Source organism: Sinocyclocheilus grahami, unplaced genomic scaffold (assembly GCF_001515645.1).
Source record: "Sinocyclocheilus grahami isolate Dianchi unplaced genomic scaffold, SAMN03320097.WGS_v1.1 scaffold180.1, whole genome shotgun sequence".
NCBI classification, from domain to species: Eukaryota; Metazoa; Chordata; class Actinopteri; order Cypriniformes; family Cyprinidae; genus Sinocyclocheilus; species Sinocyclocheilus grahami.
In genome coordinates, this window is record NW_015505359.1 from 30,906 (window position 1) to 54,499 (window position 23,594).

Here is a 23,594-nt window from a genome sequence, read left to right on the forward strand (position 1 = left end):
GGCTGCTGTACCACCGCTGAGCGGCCGGGTCACCGGCTCGGCTCCTGAGCGAAAACCTGGTATGCGTTGCACCGGCTGCCTTTTTATGCTCACGCTGTGATCAGCGGCAGCTGGATGCAATCATCGCATGCCATAGTGCATTGGCTTGTTTAGTTTACACTCGAAGTGGATTGGTCTCTCTAAGCGAGATCCCAATTCGTCAGTGACGTGATGTCTCCGTTCCCTCCTTCAGGGAACGAGGGTTACATACTTAACCAAGACGTTCGAATACTCAATATTTACGGTGATACAGTCGGCTCTTTGGAGGTGTTACAGATACTAAGAAAGTCCTGAACGTTAAATTGTACTTTTTTTCTACCAAGTAATTTTCTTGTGGTTGTTGTTAGTACATAATAGGTCGAAGAACATACTACGTGTCAAAGACAAATGGTGGATATAGTAGGCTAAATGGGGGAATTTATTTATATTACACACCAACCTACTTCATGGAATAATTCACCCAGAAATGTATGTATGTGTGACTTGCTTTTTTATTTGGAAAAAATATATTTTTAAGAACAATGGGAACAATGTTTTATTTTTATTATTATTATTATTGTGATAGGACAGTAATTAGACAGGAAGTGAATTGAGAGAGAGAGAGGGGGACGGGATCAGGAAAGGACAGTGAGCCGGGACTCAAAGGCACATTGGCTCTATATGTCGGCGCACTTGCCCACAAGGATGACAGAGTTTTTACTTTTGGGTAAATTTTTACTTTAAAGGGTGCTCTTCATCATCACAGTCTGGTTCTTCATTGTATATATGGTACATAGAAAGTACCTTACTTTGGATGGATAGGTTCGGTTTCACCCTAAAAGGTATGTACTAAATTAATAAATAGACTAAATAGACTCTTACCATCAATACCAACCCCTGTGTTGAAGCTATTGTACTGACTCCGGATATCAGACTTCGCTGGTCAAGATTCCCATTTGCCCTGTTTCTGAGCACATTTATATGCTTCTATGCTGCTTCATCTCTAGAGAAGAGATGTAACATTTGTCCAGGCTGATGTGATGGCGCCCAGTGATCGATATTTCGTCTCAGTCATGACTACAGTGTCTCTTGGCACCTGGTCAAACAGAGGAAAATAACCTTTCCATTGGAGGGAGGGTCAGCTCCATCATGATGGAAAAGCACTTTGTCTGGTCATTTACTTCACAACCCCGGACAAATGATTGGAGAATTTACACTCAAACTAGTGGTATTCAGTTTATGAAATAGACTTGTTGAATTACAAAGGCATTTTTTAAGGAAATGTCATCATGTAAATTAGATTAATTTCCTAATGCTCAAATGTATGTTGCCAAACCATTCCAGGCAGATATAGTATATAAACTGATTTATGAGGACATTGACTGAATTAGGACATTTTTGATTTAGTCTTCTTATTTTTTTCTGTACAGTATGTAGTTATTGCTTATGGTTTGCATTAATGAGAATTAAATGCATGGCCTTGCTGCATACCAGCCAGGATAAACTGTACTATTCTTTCACATTTCCGGCCACTGCTGTGTTTCCTTAAAAATTAATTGCAAGGGTAATGAACAATTTGAAAGAACCTCCATGCATCTAATTAAGAGTAATGGCAGTTTATGGAATGTCCATGAGTTATTCTTTCTTGGAGGCAAATTCAATTACTTTCATTTCCACCCACTGCCTGAGGTAAAGATCAAAAGGTTTCCAAGGAGAAACTAATTAGTGTTAGTTGTAGAGGATGCACAGGTCTCTGGCCCTAAACATAGATAGGACCCAATGCAAATACCCTGACTGAAAGGTTCAATTACATGCTAAATGTTCCATGCCTTAGTTTGCTTGTCTGGGCACTATAACTGTCATACTTGTACGATGCTAGTCAGGAACACCAAAATAATGCTTTCCAAGTTATTTTATTGCACTGTTTTGTAGAAATAAAGAAATTATTAAAATAGTCAAAATTATTGATTCAACTGCACAGTAATTTTCACCTTTGCACAATGTCTTTCAATTAAACAATATGAGAAACATTTGAAAATGTTCTCAAATGGAGAACAAATGTTTTGACAAAGAAATAAAGTTATTTCAGTATTTTCAGTATTGATAGATGAAAACAGTTCACATATCAATATTTTTTTATAACACTGGTGCCAATAAATATTAATTTTAAAATATATATATATATATATATATATATACAGTATATATTGCTGACAGAAATATGACAAAAAGCCTTACACATTTAAATTTATACATCAGTAAATGTTCCTCTAAATAAATACTTGATAAATGACTTATACTGTATAAATAAATGCACTTGATATTTTGTGTTCATACTATAAAGTTGCTTAATCATTTAAAAATAGCTGAAGCATATTTGAATTCAAATTGAATTCGGAAAATCTACAATACTCATATTATTGAGGGCAAAGCAGTGAGTTTAACTGAAGGGACATGGCTCTTCCATAAGCATAGAGAAGAAGAATCACATTATAATCATTTTTAAATAAATATTATTCAATATTAAATTATATTGAGAATCATCTCTACCTTCTAAGCCTCAATGTTCATCTCTGTGTGAGAAATAAAGACCCATTCAGTGGTCTGCATTCATTCTGCGTAATTTTGGGGGGAGGTTGTCCTCTGGTCGGCCACTGGATGCAGGCAATGGATTAAGGCTCAGCCCTGGGACCGGAGCAGGTATTGGGACCAGTCTGTGATGCTCTAGTTCTCCTGCAGACTGGGTGTGGGTTTCTGAACTCAGCTTAAGAGTTTTGAGCTGGAGCTGATTTTCCACCTCTGCTTGACCCACAAGGGACCCGAGTCGCTGAACCCTGAGGGGCAGGTCCCCCGTGCTGGAGGCCTTTTCCGTTGGCAGCGTGCTTCCAGTTTTTAGGACCTCTTTTCCATTCTTGGAGCTCATACGTTGGCGCTTGCTGGGTAATTTGGTCACGGGTTCATCGGTGTGAGGAACCCCATCTAAAGAGAAGATGTGCTCTCTGCGACTACGACCATCAAGCAATGTGGGGGAGAGTACAGGACCGGGGGAGGGCAGGGATGACTTTTCATCTTGCTCTTTCACACTGTATGGAGGAGTGGGCACCTCAAACGTGTTGTGGAACTGAGAGTAATCCACCCTGAAGAATCCCTCCTCCAGTGACATGACAGGTAGGAAGCGGTGACCCCACAGAACTTCGTCCTCTGTGTAAGAAGTTCGCGCCTGGCACGTCATGCCTGAAAGGGAAGCCATAGATTCATATTAGAAAGAAAAGAAAGAGAATATATGAATATAATACAAGCTGTTGATCAAAGAAAGAAATCTAAAGACCTTCCAAAGTCAGAATGCTCCATGCTTGACGAAATTCAAAATAATAATTTTTTTTTTTATGTATAATTTTATTATGTTTATTATGTAATTGAAATATTTTATATATATATATATATATATATATATATATATATATATATAAAGAGAGAGAGAGAGAGAGAGAGAGAGAGAAACCAATCAACCTAGAGTTTCTCCATTTCTCCATTTTTACAGACTTTTGATAGTTACCAGTATATTGTTGTCCATGTAAATTATTTCATACAAATTATTCACATTACTCCACTACATTACTTAAAATTACTAATTTAAAAATTACATTAATATGCTAATTTACATTTTTTAAAAATTACATTTCCATTAGGATTTTTTTTTTTTTTAACGTAAGTGTATATTTTAGATCATATGACTGGTCACTATTTGCAGTGGTGCAACAATAATTTTTAAAACTACAAAAAATATTCCATGTAGGTCATAAAATCGAATGTGTAATTGCACTGCTGTTTAGAAGCATTTTAGTTCAAGTAGGCTATAATATGACAGTGACAGCTGTGTCCTGTATTGTGTCAACTACTCACCCACAGACAGAGCAGCGGTCAGAATTACATGACATATAACTCAGTTTTTTTATTTAATATGGACAGATGTCTGCACGCATAACAAAATCTTTTAAAGGGCATCTTCAGTCAACAAGCACAGGTTGTTAATCTACCTTTACACATAGCCTTGTGTTTCCATATTAACATTAGAGATTGGCAGTGAAGTCAGCGGGGTTGGCTGCCTGTGCTGAAGGCCACAGATGGTGAACAGACTGAGAGCACCAATCACGGTGGTGTTCCCAGGAAAAGAGTGAGAGTTTTCACAAGTATAGATGCAGTGCCACTGTCACACACACACACACACACACACACACACACACACATACACAAATGTTCTTATTTTAAGGGAATTATAAAACACAAGTGCAAAACCTTCAAAGGGGAACACAAGATGTGTCATCTGCCGGTGTGATAAAGGTAGTGGAGAGACATCAGCTGACAGTCCCTGACTGTTGCTCAAACTAAGTGTGGATTGCACTTCCCACATATGCGTGTGAACTCAAAGCACATCACATATAAGAATGTCATCAATGTACCTTTTGAGGTCTTTTTTTTTTTTTCTCTGCTTTCGCTTGCAAAATGAATTTTAATATTTAGCATATAAAATAAATAAAGTTGCACATTTCAATGATTTTTTCTCTTTGTTCCTCACAGCTCGTACTCAGCATGAAGTCTCAGGTGACATTTAATCTTAGTCAAATTCCTCAGCCTGAGTGAGATACAGAATGCCCTGCCATTCTAACCACAAAACTCAAGGGAGGCCATCGTCTTTGCATACACAAGCCGACATGATTTTCCTTCAAATATCTGTACAAAGAAACATATCAAAGCTTATGAAGTACAGCATGCAGTTTCCAGTTTAGACAGATGAGTGCAGGGGATGTTTTTTTTTGTTTGTTTGTTTGTTTTTTGTGCATAGCATGCACCTCAAATGAACTTTTTTGACCTGGGGGAGAACATTCAGTTGCACATTTCAATGATTTTTAGAGGTTTAATTTTCAAAATGTTGATCATTATCTTTTTCAGATACTCATAAGACAGCCTGGGCCAGTAAAAACACTGTATAATATAAACACTTCTCAGGCATTAGCCATAGTAAACTGTAAAGCAAAGCAAAAGAGACTGTAAATTTCAGGCAGGACAGAGTGCTTACGCTGCAGGCCGCTCTGAGCAATCAATGGGCTGCTGTTTTTTTCTAGAGTTCTGAATAGCAAAACACAGTTTACAAAGGCTTTATGTGAATGAATGTGAATTGGCAACGTTTGAAGATTTAGACTAGGCTACACCTTATTTTGTGAGCTGATGTAAAAATATGACAAAATATGCCAAAAAAATATATATTATTTTTTTCTGAAAAGTTACTGTCACATCCAGTTTATATGCACATGCATGAAAGTTGGTGATTAAAATATTTAGCACATTTTTTAAAATTCTGTAAAAAGATAAATACGCTAAAAATGTTTATTTTAATTGTTCAGTAAAATTAGTTCATGTAAGATAGATAGATAGATATGTTATATAAAAGTGTCTATATAGACCGATTAGAGAAATAAGCAGGCTAATAATAAAAAACGTCCCAGCAATTTTGTAAAGAACTAATTTGCACGCCGGACAAAGTCGCAGATGTTCAGATTGGCACAATCTTCATTTGCATAGTGGCCCCCTGCTTGACTTGCCTGTATCCGTCTGTCTCCTCTCACGACCCGTCCGCTCAACCCATAATTCCCAGCGTCGACACAACATGGAAGAAGCCAACAGCTGCAAGAGAACAATGTTTTGGCTGTAAAGTAACTCAAAGAATCGAGCGCCGGGATTCATTTGAATGCTACGAGTCGGCCGTGGTCATGTACAAGTAAGTGGGATTGCGTTTGTACTATTTATTTGTGCCCGAGATTTTAAAGATGAGGGATTGCGCACGGCTGAAAGCTCCAAATGAAATCACAACTGCTCAAGCGAGAGATGCGTTTCAGCGCCGAGCATCATTGTTTCTGCTGACTGAGGCGATTAAGGCGCTTTTTTAGCAAAAAAAACAATAAAATCTACCTTTGCAGGCGTACACATACCAGTCTCAGTGTGCTCTTTACATCGCATTTATCGCCGCATATTCACGGCGGATTGTTTTACTGTGTGCGCGCGCTATAATTAGTGATGGTGATGAATGGTCACGATATATCACTCGGGTACAGGGCAAGCACGAGAAAGGCGACAAAATTGCAGCAATGCTGTTATTATCAAAGAAACTACACGGGAAGCGCGCGATTCTTCGTTTGTTATGGGGGCTTTATAGCGCATCGCATGCGGTGTGGAGATGGGCAGTTAGCAGTAGCTCTTTCATCTGCATGCTATTGCTGGCTAGCCCCGTTTGTCACGTAGTTAAACAAAACGCTTAATTTTGGTTGTGTCTTTTAGTTTTATCTTTCTTATATAGTGTATTCGTGTGTAAATGTGTCTATATGTACACACACGAGTTTGTTTAAAATCTTATTGAAGTTCTCGTGTCTTACGCTTTCGCTTTAGTTAACGTTAGCCATTAGCTGCTAATGGAGTCATTTACGTTAGATCGAGATGTGTTTGGTAATTGTGATGAACGACTAGATTAGCCGGATTTGATTAAACGGGTTACATTTTACACGGTTCAGCTATGTAAACGTATTTAATAACCATAGCAACTATGTGACATTAATGTATTCGTGTCCCTAAACTAATACTTAAAAAGAGTTATAGCAATAAGATTAAGCAGCTATCCATTAACGTTAGCTGATCACAATAGAGAACAATGCTGGGGCACCCGCAGACTCCGCTTGGACCGTGTTTTATTTTCTGAAAAGGTAATACACTGCATATTAAGGGTGTTTAAAGTATGTATTGAAGCAATTTACTGTGTGTTTGCAAAAACTGTTTCAAAGTCGTCCTTTTAATCTCTAATCTAATGATGCTAAGGGATCATCAAAAAGGACCAATCCGGTTCTTAGGGTTGTATGTATTTATTTCTTTTAACTTGTGCATATACCAATAGGTAATCAAAACTAAAACAATTTATTATTAGTAGTAGTATTATCATATTATTGTTTATGGGTTGATGACCCGAGTTTGGTTGAAATGATCTAAACACAAGAATCGCCATCATGTCCTGTTATATTTTAAATGGACTAATTAGGCCCTATAGAAAACTTTAATATTTCCCCACTTAGACTATAGATTATAGACTACTTAGATTATAAGCGCTTTTTTAGCAAAAAAAACAATAAAATCTACCTTTGCAGGCGTACACATACCAGTCTCAGTGTGCTCTTTACATCGCATTTATCGCCGCATATTCACGGCGGATTGTTTTACTGTGTGCGCGCGCTATAATTAGTGATGGTGATGAATGGTCACGATATATCACTCGGGTACAGGGCAAGCACGAGAAAGGCGACAAAATTGCAGCAATGCTGTTATTATCAAAGAAACTACACGGGAAGCGCGCGATTCTTCGTTTGTTATGGGGGCTTTATAGCGCATCGCATGCGGTGTGGAGATGGGCAGTTAGCAGTAGCTCTTTCATCTGCATGCTATTGCTGGCTAGCCCCGTTTGTCACGTAGTTAAACAAAACGCTTAATTTTGGTTGTGTCTTTTAGTTTTATCTTTCTTATATAGTGTATTCGTGTGTAAATGTGTCTATATGTACACACACGAGTTTGTTTAAAATCTTATTGAAGTTCTCGTGTCTTACGCTTTCGCTTTAGTTAACGTTAGCCATTAGCTGCTAATGGAGTCATTTACGTTAGATCGAGATGTGTTTGGTAATTGTGATGAACGACTAGATTAGCCGGATTTGATTAAACGGGTTACATTTTACACGGTTCAGCTATGTAAACGTATTTAATAACCATAGCAACTATGTGACATTAATGTATTCGTGTCCCTAAACTAATACTTAAAAAGAGTTATAGCAATAAGATTAAGCAGCTATCCATTAACGTTAGCTGATCACAATAGAGAACAATGCTGGGGCACCCGCAGACTCCGCTTGGACCGTGTTTTATTTTCTGAAAAGGTAATACACTGCATATTAAGGGTGTTTAAAGTATGTATTGAAGCAATTTACTGTGTGTTTGCAAAAACTGTTTCAAAGTCGTCCTTTTAATCTCTAATCTAATGATGCTAAGGTTAGCTAAGGGATCATCAAAAAGGACCAATCCGGTTCTTAGGGTTGTATGTATTTATTTCTTTTAACTTGTGCATATACCAATAGGTAATCAAAACTAAAACAATTTATTAGTAGTAGTAGTATTATCATATTATTGTTTATGGGTTGATGACCCGAGTTTGGTTGAAATGATCTAAACACAAGAATCGCCATCATGTCCTGTTATATTTTAAATGGACTAATTAGGCCCTATAGAAAACTTTAATATTTCCCCACTTAGACTATAGATTATAGACTACTTAGATTATAAATATTCTTGACGATTTAAAGACAACGAACGATTATGATTTTGAAATAATACAATGATGGTTTTGAAGTTGCCTATATAATTGGTGGTTTAGTCAGCTTTCATAGCTGCTTCAGTAATAAGGTAAATCACTAGAATATTTCTGACTTTGGAGAGGTCTTTAATTGCCAGTGCACAGCATAGCAATTATGATCTTGATTTTAGAGATATCTGATAACCTCTGGTGTAATACACATTGCAACTTGGAAAACCAATTCAGCAGTAGTGGAACAATTCTCTGATTTTGCTTGGTCATGAAAGCTGCATCACATGATGGCATATCATACACATAATGTGCACAATTCCCTGAATCATTAGCTAGTGTAATTACCTTATTAATGAATAATAAAAGAAAATGAAGCATTGCACATTATTACACTAATACACTTATTTTCACTAAACCTATATTTTTTTCTATAAATGACTAATCTATTACTCATTAGTATATGGCATCAATATACTAGATTAATTCATAATTCGTCACATATTTTCATGTCTTCATAGCATATTTCATCAATGAACTTTGGCCTGTTGAAGACCCAAGCATGAGTATTATCCAAGACAAGCTAGGCAATGAGTTTTTACGGAACGGTGGCATGGACCCCAACTTTCCCCCCAGCATGATCATGTTCAGCCATTTACCTCCGGTGACCAGTTTCACGTGCCTGACTTCGCAAACCTCCATGTCGGATCTGCCCCAAGAGATGGTTCTGAAGAAGGAGCGTGACTCTCCTGACCATGGTGGTGGCTTTATCCACAGTATGGGTATCAAACAGGAGAAGCTAAGTGAGTTGGATTACCGCCTCCCGATGTATGCAACAGGAACTGGAACAGCAGGAGGAAAAAGCACTGATATGCTGGACATGTCGCTCAGCAACAACCAGAATATGCTTTTGCATGACCTAAGCCTTAGTAACGTAAGTCTAGATGATAAATGAGTTATCGATACACTGCATACTGTACTGTCTTTATTTTTTGTTTTTATTTCATGCCATTTTTCTGTGCTTCATTAGCAGTTTTCTGGAAGACTGGGGAAAGACCCAAAAGAATCTGGGCCTAGAAGAGGAAGGAGAGCAAATGGAGAAGGACCAGATGGCAAAGCCAGAAGGAAACAAGGAGATTCTGCAAAGGTATGTATACCCTTTTATCAGTCACTGTGTCATTTAAAGAGTTTGTAGGATTTTGAATTGCAAACATTGTGATGTAACTGTCACAAATAGATCGTGCACATTCTTTTTAGACACTTTTGTATGACAGTGTATGCCAATAGCAGAAATGTAATTGTCTACAGAAGTGTTCGTTTATTTTAGGGGTCGACCGATATGTGTTTTTCAGGGCCGATACCGATTATTACAGATCAAATAGACTGATAATCGATATTTTCAACCGATATATGTCTGATGTAAAAATGAAAATGAATGTCAAAATTAAGACTAACAAGGGCTCTGCCTTCACTGGTGTTGGTTGAGTGTAGTACTCCCACACTGCACTTCTTACTCTTGTCTTCCTCTGTGCATCCATCTGCAATAAGGGTAATATAAAGAGAGAGTTAAAAGTGGGGCCACTGTATGCTTCATGATTAAGCCTATGAATACTGTACTACAGCTAAACAGCTTGGGGAAATGTAAGTATTTGGCTTCAATAATGTACATGTTAGAAATGTATTTGTAATGGCATAACCTCTCATAATTCCTCATTAATTATTTTCTGATGGCTAAAACAACCTACAATAGTAGAGGTGACTATTCAATTCATCGTCTAATGCACATCAATGGATTAATGTAAAAAATGTATATAATAATGTGTAAATAATTTAATTGTCTTCATAGCTATATTGTAGAAGTTGTTAAGAAGACTGCAACTATTTTCATGAAACTATAACACTAATAGCCTTTTACAGGCACACTTATGGCGCTTTTCCACTGCATGGTACGGTTCACTTTTGGGGGGTTTTCCACTGGGTACAGTACCTGGTACTTTTTTTTAGTACCACCTCGGTTGGGGTTCCAAGTGAACCGTACAGTTACCAAAATGTGACGTTTAAATTCTGCTGATCACGGATTGGCCAGAGAGAATCGTCACTACCTGCTTCACTGAACTTGCGACATAAACACAAAAGAACCGCTAGATTTAAATCAGAACAGTCAGCGAAGGATCGAACGCAACTGTTTTGAACGAGCGGACCTTTTTTAACAACCAAAAGGTTTTGTTGTCTGTTGCGGAAGAACAGACGTTCCTCTCGTTGATAGCAGAGGAGCGGATCCAGCGAGAGCTTGATGGGGCGACGCGGAATGAAAAAGTTGATTTTAGGAGTCGTGGTAGTAGAGGCGGCGCAGCTATAACATGTGAATAATCCCGCCCACACTAAAGCGGTACTGAACTGCAGTGGAAACGCAAACCGTGCCGAGCTGAACCGTGCCGTGCCGTGCCGTGCTGTACTGAGCTGTGCCGAGTCGTACCACGCAGTGGAAAAGCGCCATTAGTTCAATAGCCTATTGAAATGTCTTGGCCTATGTGACACTAGAAATTTCAGTTAGTTTTGATTTACAGTACAGTGCAAATGAAGGCATAAATCAATTTAATTTATCTTTTAATCAAATGAGAGTTAAACTAGGTCTGCACGATTAATCGAATGCGATTGTCATGTGCATTTTGTTAAAAAAGCCGGTTCTGTAATCAGCAGGAAATCATCACGTGCTTTCAGATGGAGCAGAATTTACTGCACATAGCCATGATTCACTGACAAGTTACGCAAAAAAATCGCAGACGATTTTATTGCGCGATTATTGAAATCGAAGAAATCATTCGCGATAATGACATCTGTTTGCATAGCTTCTCAGTGAACTACGGCTCTGTGAAGTAAATGCTGCTCCATCTGAAAGCATGTGAAAATACCACATTTAATAACATATTTTTACTCCAAACTCACTTCATAACGTCAGTAGAGTTTTTGAAATAAATTCTTCTGTGAGATGATGTGGCATCTTACACAGAATAAGGCACGCAACATATTTCATAGTATTTAAGCAGTGATAAAGGCATTGCATTATAAATATACTTTATTTTAATGAAAATTATAATAATAATAACTCAGATAAACCGTATATTGCCGTAGTCGTGTGTTAATTAGTCACGTTGAATCAATGAAAGCAGTTGAATCTTCTGTTTAATCAGCTGCAGCATTTTCTGGGTTTCTTCTGCGAGGCGTATTTGGAGTTTCAGCACGAGAGCGCCCTCTGGCCTTTGTACAGGCCATGTACAGTGTTTCCCATACATTGATTTATTTGTAGTGCTTGCCACAGTTTGACTCATGAATAAACATGAGCAGCATTGTGTACAGAGTTACCGGGGAAACCTTGATCGCTACCACCCCAACAGCGCCTCCTGCTGGCAGAGAATGAATTTGCATATACATGCCGCCATAAACGAGTGCAAGTCTGTGGGAAACACTGCAGTTTTACTCTGAAACTCATGAAACTGTCAAATGCTCATGAAGTGACTCTCAGAGGGAGTCAGAGCAGTTCTGGAGTTGTTCATGTATTTATGTCCTCATGTAGTGATACGACAGAAGCTGAAATCACTGCGGGCGTCGCACACTTTGTATGTTTCTAACCCGAACTTATATTTTGATGGGTTGCCATGAGGAACTTTTAAGTTTCTGTAGCTTATGTAAGTGTTTCCCATACATTGATTTATTTGAAGTGCTTGCCACAGTTTGACTCATGAATAAACATGAGCAGCATTGTGTACAGAGTTACCGGGGAAACCTTGATCGCTACCACCCCAACAGCGCCTCCTGCTGGCAGAGAATGAATTTGCATATACATGCCGCCATAAACGAGTGCAAGTCTGTGGGAAACACTGCAGTTTTACTCTGAAACTCATGAAACTGTCAAATGCTCATGAAGTGACTCTCAGAGGGAGTCAGAGCAGTTCTGGAGTTGTTCATGTATTTATGTCCTCATGTAGTGATACGACAGAAGCTGAAATCACTGCGGGCGTCGCACACTTTGTATGTTTAGAAAACAAAACCGCGCGTCTGTGCCATTTACATACACAGAGACATGCAGAACATGCAGGATTCATATTTAAATAGTATTTTTGCGGCTTAATATTTACAGATACTAGTCCATATCGCGACTCTATTTAAGTGTACTGACCTACGTTTGATTAATTCATCCAAACTTAGACAAATTCCGCGTCATACAGTAAATTCCATTTATATGACTGGATTCTGCGATTCCGTCCACATTTTCTGCATCGCGGACATCATAGATAATATTGAGGTGTTTTGCAACTTCAGTGTAACGTTAGTGGATTGTGATTTATTGCAACCTAAGTAACGTCTGCTGCTGCCTTACCTTTGAGAGACAACTGATGCGTGATCACTGAAGCAGCTGCAGTTAGCAAGCGCTTTCGGAGTGAGAGTGAATTCCGCATTGATTGGTCGGACTCGTGACTCCCAACAAATCAGATGGGCGGTGGGCAGAGATTGCTTTAGGCCACAGAGTGGTGAGCTCTGACAGGCTGCATCAGAGCCAAATAGCGTGTTTCAAAATGAAGTTATTTTATCGACAAATCGGTTTTGAAAATGGCCGAAAACGATAATTATAGAAATGCTTAATATCGGCGTCGATAATCGGCCAGGCCGATAATCGGTCGACCCCTAGTTTATTTATCAACTTTTATTTTAACATTAACCTGAGACATCTCAGATACACCTACATCTGTCATGACTTTTCAAATATACAGACATATGCATGTGTGTATGTATGGGCTAAAAAATTAGTTATTTTATTAGTTTACATGCAGGTGTTTAATGTCTTTGTCTATCTGCTGTTTTTAGTCGCTCATGCTGGATGGTGATGCTGGGCCCCTCTCTCCCAACTCTAAACCGCATATATGCGAGCACTGCAATGCAGCCTTCCGCAGTTCATATCATCTGCGTAGACATGTCCTCATTCACACAGGTGAGCAGATTTTACTGTTAACTCCACTAGAGCAGAGAGATTCAGACTCTGTATTCATGGGATGGTTCTGGTGACCAACATTAATGTGGTAAAATGCATTTGCTTTTTATTTTACAGGTGAGAGGCCTTTCAGGTGCAGTCAGTGTAATATGAGCTTCATACAGAAGTATCTGCTGCAACGGCATGAGAAAATCCACAGCGGTGAGTCTGTTTACTTTTGTCTTATACTTGTCATAGGCACATATTAAGATGGTGCCGAGACTCCTTTTTTTTTCTTGCTTAACAGGGGAGAAACCATTCAGCTGTGACCAGTGCAACATGCGCTTTATTCAGAAGTACCACATGGAGAGACACAAAAGGACACACAGTGGAGAAAAGCCTTATAAATGTGACACCTGTCTACAGGTGAATCCTCAGATAATTATCTAGTATGAAAGTAGTAGTAATAATGAAAATGGATTTTGATTGAAATATAAAATATTTGGGTCAGTGACAAATAAGAGTGTCCACAATATTAGCTGCTATAGATAAACAGCTTGGAAGGATAACAAAGTGCAGTGAACAGTACAGCTATATGTGCTACATGCAAGTGTGTTTGATTACAATAATATATTAAAATATAACAACTACCAGTTTGCATTGAGTGACATAGACTGTTTTGGTGTATCTAAAATAACTGGAAGTGGATGACACTGGGGGAATAATGGCTGTGCCCACTCTTACATTAAAAATTGTGTAAAATTGAGCCTTCAAGATGGCTAAGTTTGATTTAAATCTGAGTCAGAACAATGAGCAAGGAAATGAAGAAGCATCAATTTGAGTATTGAGAAGCACCCAATGTTTTTTTTTTTTAACAAATGCATTGATCCGGAAAAAAAATTATGAGCATGACTTAAAACATATTTTTCTTGCTCCGTAGTATTTCTCACGGACGGATCGATTACTGAAGCACAAGAGAACCTGTGGAGAAGCCATGAAGAAAGGTCTAGAACCAGGTTTGCTGGACCTTGGAGATGATGACATGGGTCAAGGCAGCTACCTACTCACTCAGGGAAACACTAGCGCCCCACCACGCAAGAGGGGCAAGTCCAAAAGTAGCAATGATGGAGGAGAGCGACGAAGGAAGAAAGGAGCAGCTGCGGGAGGAGGAGTGCAGATGGCACTCGGCCCACAAGACTATGCCTTGGACATCCCCAGTGGATTGGGGGCATCATCTTCAGGGGCTCTGGATGAGACGAGCATAGACAACCAGCATGGACACACACCCAAGCTTGTCTTTAAGAAAGGTGGCCACAAGGGAAATGACAAGGGTGCAGTTTCTATGGAGGAGCCCAACCACGAGCAGAAGCTGCTGATGCACAAACCAGGCTCTATGGACATGTCTGGTGCCGGAAATATGGATGGTCTCGGCCTCCTCCAAACCTCCAGTGGACCCAAACAAGGAGGTACCAGCAGCAATTATGATGATGCCATGCAGTTTTTGAAAAAGAGACGGTACCTGCATGCTGCTAACAGCGCAGCTGACTTCAGCTCTGTCCACCTTCCACAGCCAACAGTAATCCAGGGTGGTATAGGAGAACCTACACTTGCCTTGCTTGACACCTCGCCTTTGGTAAGCGTTGACAAGCATGACAAATCAGGGATCCCAGATGAGGTGCTGCAGAGCCTGCTGGACCACTACAGCCACAAATCGGATGGCTCTCACCATGATGTGACATTCGATCTGCAAGATTCGCACCACGTGGAATTGCAGGCTGCCTCCACCACCTCTGATTTGGGTCAGGATGAGAGATCTCCCGGCTCTGGAGACAAGAATGGGGTGATGAACGAGTACTCTAAATTCTTGCTCCAGACCCTGGAGAGAACCAGCCATAGCAGCAACTTTATTTTGGGCCCATCTGGACCCTTCCCAAGCCTCTTGTCGTCTAGCAGCAGCCCTGCTAGTACACTCTTCCCAGACAAAAACATCTACACCACCTCGCCACTGGAGTGTGGATTTGGACAGCCTGTTTCTTCTTCTTTTGCATCTTCCTCCTCAACATCCCTAAGCAAGTCCCATTTTGGAATGCTGGTTGGTTCTCCGTCAACTTCCCATGCCTCACCATCTTCTCAACAGGCCTTTCATCTCAGCAGTCTGGGGCCAGCCCCTCACCAGCAGCTTACCCCATCTCAAGAGCTCACCGACCAGCTGGAGAAGCAGCACTCGCCGCCATACCCTCTCTCAACTCAGGAGCTGACCAAGGGTGGCCAGAAAGACCAGCAGTCCAAGAACAGTGGCTCTTCGGCCAACAGCAGCAACAACGGGAACGGCACAGGTGGCGGCTCGGCTAACGGCTCTGTCTACCCTGACCTCACTGCCCTGGAGCCATCTAAGCAAGTGGACATGCGTTCCACCTACCAGATAGAGAACTTCGCCCAAGCCTTCGGGTCTCAATTCAAGTCTGGTCACCAAACCCCACTTGGTTATGGTGGAGACCCGCGAGTGGGTGTCGCAGAGGTTGACCACAGGATACAGCGGACTCCAGTGTCTGAATTCTCAGGGTATACTAGTCTGTTAGCAGATGTCAATGAGCCAGCTAGCTCAGGATCCAAAACCCCCACAAGCCAAAGTTACAGGTGAAGGTTGAGGGAGCATACCTGACCCTGTATGTGGGATGAGGACTGTCTCCAATGCTTCCCTCTCCTCACTGATTAAAACTTTAATTAATACACTGCCATTAAATGTCATTAGAAGACGTTACCAGGGAAGGTCATCAAGACCTCAAATGCAATTTTTCATGTTCTTCTTTTTAATGTGTTTTAGTCATTTTATTGTATTAGCATAGTGATGTAAGAGTAGATTTAAATGAAATTTCCAGTGAAATTACAGTTTTTCAGAAATCTTGTATGTCTTAGCAATCATAGTCCAGTTGTAAGATTACATTTAAAATGAAAGATGTTTTACAATAATAACAGATGTCAGGGAGTGGCCCAGTATTCAATGGCAAAAAAATGTATTGTCTGTTACAATTATTCTAAAGTATTACTCAGGAAAAAGCAGTAACTTTTTTAAACGAGGTGCACTAGCACCCTTATTTTACAGGTGTACTTTTGAAATGACAGTGAACATTCTTGTTTTTTAGAAATTCCTTGAAGAAAAAGACAAAGCCAATTGGGAATCTGCATGTTCAGTGGTATGACACTGGAAACTCTTTCCACTTCTTGTGCGTTTGTAAAGTTTATGGTACTTCCAAAATCAGTCTGAAAACCCTTTCATCCCTAAGGGCCTTGTTTAAAACACAAAAACATACTGGTAGTCAAGTAGGCAGATAGAAACATTCAAGCGTATGTAGATATTTATTTGTAGCTACATGGAACTACGTAACTATTGTCTCAGGGTGAGCAGTAATTCTTATCCCCTTCTTTAAACTTTACTTTTTGTCAGCTGACATCACTTTGATCTCTCAAGGAATCAAATAAGCACTTTTATAAACCACCGAAAGCAAGAGTTCAGATTCAGGACACATAAAACTATTATTTTTGATGAAGAAAGCTGTGATTTTTACAAGTGATGGAGGGAACCGCAAATCTGCCATAACAAAAGGCAATTTTTGAATATTCATTGGGGGTATAGGTGATATTTTCTTTTTATTAAAAACACTGTTATTGGACATGAATGCCACTTTTTTTGTGTGTGTGGGCATTTTTGCTCTGAATGTGTTCAGGTATCATGACTTTTTGACTTGGGCTGAACAGCAACAATTGGAGTTCTACCTCTTATTGTGTAGTTTTGAATTTCATGCCTGACAAAATTGCAAGCTTCCCATTTAGATTATTGCAGGGAGAAGAACCCAGTGAATGGGAAGGACCTAAACCTGTGGTGTTTTTATGGAATGAACTGTGAATTGGGGAAGGACTTGATGTTGAGACGAGGTGTTTTCTTTCCAATGCAATTTTTAATGCCCTTAGAAAGAGTGGTGGGATTCTTTGTCTTCCTGTTTTTTGGCCCATGCAGCAAGACTGTCTGTTGTGAGGCCTTTCTGTGAAAAACGGAAACCTGTCCCAGAGAAATGCCATTGCTTTGATGGTGTCAAGAACAAAGTCTAAATGCTGCACTCCAAACTTGTTCCTTGCTTTTATAGAATGAAAAAAAAAGTGACGTGAAGAGTAGGATTGACCTTAAAATACCTCATCATTGTAAACATGAGAAAACCAGGGACATGTTTCATGTAGTGAAAATATTATAGTATGTGTCAGCTTATTGTATAATCATATGAAGCCACCCGTGTTTACATAAAGCTAATTTGTTGGAGTACAATTGCATTATTTTTTTTTTCTGTTAAGCGGTGATGCCAAGCAGTGTTTCATTGTAGAGTAATCCCTAGACTTTCGTGATTTGTGTCATGTCCCCCTTGTTTTTGTTGCTTGCCATGTGTTTTGATATGATTTCTAGAGAGACTTTGTTTACAATAATGTACAAAAACACTAAAAATGTTTTTGTTTTAATTTTGTTTCTAATGCATGATATGAAGTTTTCATTTTATTTTATTTTTTTATGGCTTTCCTCTGATTACTATTGCACCAAATGTTTGTAGCATATATTGTCCCGACTTCAGTCTAATTTTTGTCACAGGGCTGTACGTGTCAGATGACTTTATAAATGATTAGGTAAGCCAATAAAAACCTTTTGTTATAAAACAACCCATATTTTAACATTTGTCCAGATAAGGTTAGTATAACATTAGGCCAGTTAATACAGCAGGAAATGAGAATGTTTTTTCTTTTCATGCTCCGTTTACTCAACTCTCAGTAATGATGTTCCTGAGGTTGTGATGTGGGGGAAAAAATCTATGCGATTCCCTTGGAATATGAATAGTAATGTGTTTTTGAATCGATTTAATTATGGGTATGTCACATGAATATAGAGAAGAAGGTGTGTGAATGAAAATGGGATTTAAAAAGAGCATTCATGCCATTGTGTACATTATAATGTAACTTTTTCTTGTAAACCAGTCATGGCCAAATTAAATGACATCTCAAAGGTAAGAAATGAGGATAATAATAATAATAAGCTGATGACAAATTAGAAACAATTTTTGCAACAAGTACTATGAAGAGTACACTTTTTTTTTTTTTTTGGCAAAATATTTAAGCAAATGGTTTGAATTAGATGTATTAACGTTTTAGTAAAAAATGTAGTTGCTTTGCCATTTACCAAACTAGTGTTTTAGAACTAACTTTTAGGAGTTTGTACTTTAATTAAAATTAAATACTCAATGTGTACTCTTAATTCATTTGACTGAATTTAATTTGTAAGGAAATGAACATACAATTGCAAAAAAAAAAAAAAAAAAAAAATGCAATTTACCTCTACACTCTAAAAAATGTTGGGTTAAATATGAACAAACTCAGCTATTGGGTTGTTTTGACCCAGCAGTTAGGTTAAATGTTTAACCCAACCTTCTGGGTAGTAACCCAACCACTGGGTCAAAACAACCCAATAGCTGGGTTTGTCCATGTTTTACCCAGCGCTGGGTTATGTTTAACCCAGCATTTTTTAGAGTGTATAGCTGTCAAAAGAGGAAATGTAAAAAAAACATCCCTACCATATGGTTATTTACTGAATCGTTATCTGTTATGTACCTCCAGGTGGCAGCAAAATTCGCAAGTCATATAAAATCTCCTTGACTCATACCCTTTTGTTGCAACAACAGAATTGATCTATTAGATCAAAATAAGTGATTTACCATTTATCTAACAAGGAAAAACCGTGTTCTGTTATTGGATGTCAAATGTGACTTAATTTTGCATGAGTAAACATCATTTCCTCTGGGCAAGACTCAGAGTTTGAGTCAGTCTGGGTTGAATCTTTTCTGAAATGTAAATTGATCTGTTCTGACAGCATTAGTATAAAATGGACAGCAACACATGCTGGTATATCTTACAAAAAACAAAACCTTCTTTTATTCATATTTTCATGAAGACACCTTTTCTGTAGCCTCTAGTGGAAAAAAGACATCATACATAAATTACAGTACAAAGGGCTTTATTTTATGAGCCCATACAAACAGGTTTCATGTTGCTGGGAAACAGAAAGATAAATAGTTTCCTGATTGAACAATTTAACCAAATCATTTTTTTTTTACAGTCAACCAGATCTCAATCAAAACATACAAGATGCACAATGGCTGTAAATACTTGTTCTTTATTTGCCATCTGTAAAAAAAAAAATAGGTTGAACTTCAAGTAAATGGAGTTAGTGACTTAGCAACAGGACCATTTAAAATTACAGTAAATGCCATTTACCAAACTAGTGTTTTAGAACTAACTTTTAGGAGTTTGTACTTTATTTTAGTTTTTAAATTAAATACTCAATGTGTACTCTTAATTCATTTGACTGAATTTAATTTGTAAGGAAATGAACATACAATTGCAAAAAAAAAATTAAAAGGGAAAATAGTTTTGAGTTTTTCAAAGGACATGCCATTTACCTCTACACTCTAAAAAATGTTGGGTTAAATATGAACAAACTCAGCTATTGGGTTGTTTTGACCCAGCAGTTAGGTTAAATGTTTAACCCAACCTTCTGGGTAGTAACCCAACCACTGGGTCAAAACAACCCAATAGCTGGGTTTGTCCATGTTTTACCCAGCGCTGGGTTATGTTTAACCCAGCATTTTTTAGAGTGTATAGCTGTCAAAAGAGGAAATGTAAAAAAAACATCCCTACCATATGGTTATTTACTGAATCGTTATCTGTTATGTACCTCCAGGTGGCAGCAAAATTCGCAAGTCATATAAAATCTCCTTGACTCATACCCTTTTGTTGCAACAACAGAATTGATCTATTAGATCAAAATAAGTGATTTACCATTTATCTAACAAGGAAAAACCGTGTTCTGTTATTGGATGTCAAATGTGACTTAATTTTGCATGAGTAAACATCATTTCCTCTGGGCAAGACTCAGAGTTTGAGTCAGTCTGGGTTGAATCTTTTCTGAAATGTAAATTGATCTGTTCTGACAGCATTAGTATAAAATGGACAGCAACACATGCTGGTATATCTTACAAAAAACAAAACCTTCTTTTATTCATATTTTCATGAAGACACCTTTTCTGTAGCCTCTAGTGGAAAAAAGACATCATACATAAATTACAGTACAAAGGGCTTTATTTTATGAGCCCATACAAACAGGTTTCATGTTGCTGGGAAACAGAAAGATAAATAGTTTCCTGATTGAACAATTTAACCAAATCATTTTTTTTTTACAGTCAACCAGATCTCAATCAAAACATACAAGATGCACAATGGCTGTAAATACTTGTTCTTTATTTGCCATCTGTAAAAAAAAAAATAGGTTGAACTTCAAGTAAATGGAGTTAGTGACTTAGCAACAGGACCATTTAAAATTACAGTAAACCAGGCTTGACTGTTATGACTTGAACTCTGGTCAAAATTTACAATAGTCTGTTTTATTACATTTTAGCCTTTTATTACATAGCAGAGTGTATATGTGCTTAAGGGTATAGTTAACAGCGAGATTTAGTGAGATTCACTTTATAATGTCTCTCTGATTCAGCTCTCATAATCAGTATACATGTTAAATAATGAAAATGCAGTTGTCCTTTACAGTTTTAATAGGTTTTCTTTTTCAGCTCTTTCATACTATAACCTTGTAATCTAGAAATAAAAGGATTTTCAATGCAATACAGGTATTCCAGGTAAAATACTGGTAAAACTGTTGATATCAGTCCTGAATTAATGAATTTTAATTCAGATGTTCTCGCAGTGACCCAGTTGGACCTGGGTGATACTAGATTGGTGTGTGCTACATTTCAGAAAAGGGTAAATTGCATTAAGGCACTCTAGATTAATAAAACACCAGATGACAACACACTTTAAGAGTTTTTATGTGACTGTAAACTTTTATGACAATGATTCAGTCTGACCTACCATTTGTCACAAAATGTTGCATGGTGTCAGGCTATTTGAGTAGTGATGATGTTTGTGTGTATTCACTTCTTCAGTAGGCTATACTGTACAATTTGTCATGTGAATTTTGACAAAAGAACAGTATTAGTAATGTTATACATCAATATATCTTATGACATGGTAATTATTTAAGAGCAGCCTTTGTTCATTTGCTTATCAAGGGTTTGGTGTCAAAGGTCCCAAAATTAATCAGTGGGTTTAAAAATACAAAATCTTGTCATCAGAAGTCTGACTCTGGGTACATGACGTGCTATCAGTGCAGTGATGACATGGGCCGTTAAAGGTGCAATAGGTGATTGTCTTCAGAAAAATGTTTTGTTAATGCTGGTTGAAAGTGTCTTCACATCACGATAGCAGTGAATGACACATGATATAGCCCAGAGGTTCCCAATTCCAGTCCTCGAGCAAGGGAAGCAGGGGACATCCGTTGAAGTTTACTTAACTTCGGAACATTCATTCACGGATTTGCGCTGCGCAGTGTCTTCACACACAGAAACTAGCGCGGTAAAGTTAGTTTTAGGTTTGATATTCGCTGGATATTCACCTAGGCTGCTTTAGGGACCGTCTGCAAATTTACCTCGGTACAAAACGAAGTCCAATAATTAATAATAAATTAGGTTTACAATGCCATAGTAAATGCCTTGTGGGCAAACTGTAGACTGACTTACTACACATGAAATTTTGCCAATATCTTCCTTATTGTACATGCAGTACATAATTAATCTTAGAAAAAATGTCACCTGTAGTAAGTCATTCTGGCCACTAGGAATGTACTACAGTCTTTGGAACATGAAAAAACCCTTTTGGTGAATTACAGTAATTGTATTTAAGAATAATTATGTACTGTATTTACAGTAAGGAAGATATTGGCAACATCTCACATGTAGTAAGTCCGTCTCGTAACTACAAATGTACTACAGCCTTTGGAACAGGAAAAAACCCTTTTGGTCATTTACAGTAATGGTTTTTGAAGATTAATTATGTACAGTAAGGATTATATTGGCAAACTTTCACCTGTAGTAATTCAGTCTGGCCACTGGGAATGTACTACTGCCTTTGGAACATAAAAAAACAATTTGGTGAATTACAGTAATTGTTTTCTACGAATAATTATGTACTGTACACACAGTAAGAAAGAAATTGGCAAAATTTCACCTGTAGTAAATCAGACTTGTAACTACAAACATAATTATTCTTAGAAAATAATTATATTTTATTATATTTATAATTGTAATTCACCATAAGGGTTTTGTTTCAAAGGCTGTAGTACGTTTGTAGTTACAAGACTGACTTACTACAGGTGAAAGTTTGCCATTAGTTTTACATAACTAATCTTAGAAAAAAATACAGTAATTCACCAAAAGGGTTTTTTCATGTTCCAAAGGCTGTAGTATGTTTGTAGTTACAAGACTGACTTACTAAAGGTGGGATTTTGCCTATATCTCCCTTACTGTAAGTACAGTACATAATTATTCTTAGAAAACAAAAGGGTTTGTTCATGTTCCAAAGGCTGTAGTACGTTTGTAGTTACAAGACTGATTTACTACAGGTGACATTTTGCCAATTTCTTTCTTACTGTACGTACAATACAGAATTATTCTTAGAAAACAATGACTGTAATTCACCAAAAGGGTTTTTTCATGTTCCAGAGGCTGTAGTGCATTTGTAGTTACAAGACTGACTTACTACAGGTGAAATTTTGCCAATTTCTTTCTTACTGTACGTACAGTACATAATTATTATTAAAAGATTATTCTTAAAAATAATTACTGTAATTCACCAAAAGGGTTTTTTCATGTTCCAAATGCTGTAGTACATTTGTAGTTACAAGACTGACTTACTACCGGTGAAAGTTTGCCAATATCACCCTTACTGTACATACAGTACATAATTATTCTTAGAAAACAATTACTATAATTGCCCAAAAGGGTTTTTTCATGTTCCAAAGGCTGTAGTACATTTGTAGTTATGAGACTGACTTACTACAGGTAAGATTTTGCCAATATCCAAGATATTTATATCAAAGATATTTTCTAAGAACAATTATGTACAGAACGTACAGTAAGAAATAAATTGGCAATATTTCACCAGTAGTAAATCTGTCTTGTAACTACAAACATACTACAGCCTTTGGAATACAAAAAAAACATTTTGGTGAATTACAGTAATTGTTTTTTAAGAATAATTATGTACTGTATGTACAGTAAGGGAATTATTCTTAGAAAACAATTA

General features: G+C 37.8%; 1 protein-coding gene and 1 pseudogene across 3 annotated transcripts; one reads left to right on the plus strand and one right to left on the minus strand.

Moving 5' to 3' along the window:
- Positions 1 to 2,568: 2,568 nt before the first annotated feature.
- On the minus strand, positions 2,569 to 3,268 carry LOC107594193 (G protein-activated inward rectifier potassium channel 1 pseudogene; annotated as a pseudogene).
- Positions 3,269 to 5,653: 2,385 nt separating this feature from the next.
- On the plus strand, positions 5,654 to 17,525 carry LOC107594149 (zinc finger protein 281-like). Of its 3 annotated transcripts, none has more exons than XM_016284094.1 (8): positions 5,654 to 5,794; positions 8,926 to 9,338; positions 9,435 to 9,551; positions 13,268 to 13,391; positions 13,509 to 13,592; positions 13,678 to 13,796; positions 14,311 to 16,007; positions 16,514 to 17,525. In XM_016284094.1, exons 2-8 carry the CDS (start codon positions 8,967 to 8,969, stop codon positions 16,701 to 16,703), a joined length of 2,703 nt encoding a protein of 900 aa, XP_016139580.1. In that variant the 5' UTR covers positions 5,654 to 5,794; positions 8,926 to 8,966; the 3' UTR covers positions 16,704 to 17,525. The 3 variants fall into 3 exon arrangements, with proteins under 3 accessions (XP_016139580.1, XP_016139581.1, XP_016139582.1); XM_016284095.1 differs by having other exon boundaries at positions 9,438 to 9,551; XM_016284096.1 differs by having other exon boundaries at positions 14,311 to 16,521.
- Positions 17,526 to 23,594: the final 6,069 nt, after the last annotated feature.

Excerpts from the sequence above, each read along its gene's own strand:
- LOC107594149 (XM_016284094.1), top strand. The coding sequence starts at position 8,967 with ATGAGTATTATCCAAGACAAGCTAGGCAATGAGTTTTTACGGAACGGT. Across the intron at positions 9,339-9,434 it reads ATGACCTAAGCCTTAGTAAC|CAGTTTTCTGGAAGACTGGG; the intron begins GTAAGTCTAGAT and ends GTGCTTCATTAG. Across the intron at positions 9,552-13,267 it reads AACAAGGAGATTCTGCAAAG|TCGCTCATGCTGGATGGTGA; the intron begins GTATGTATACCC and ends TGCTGTTTTTAG.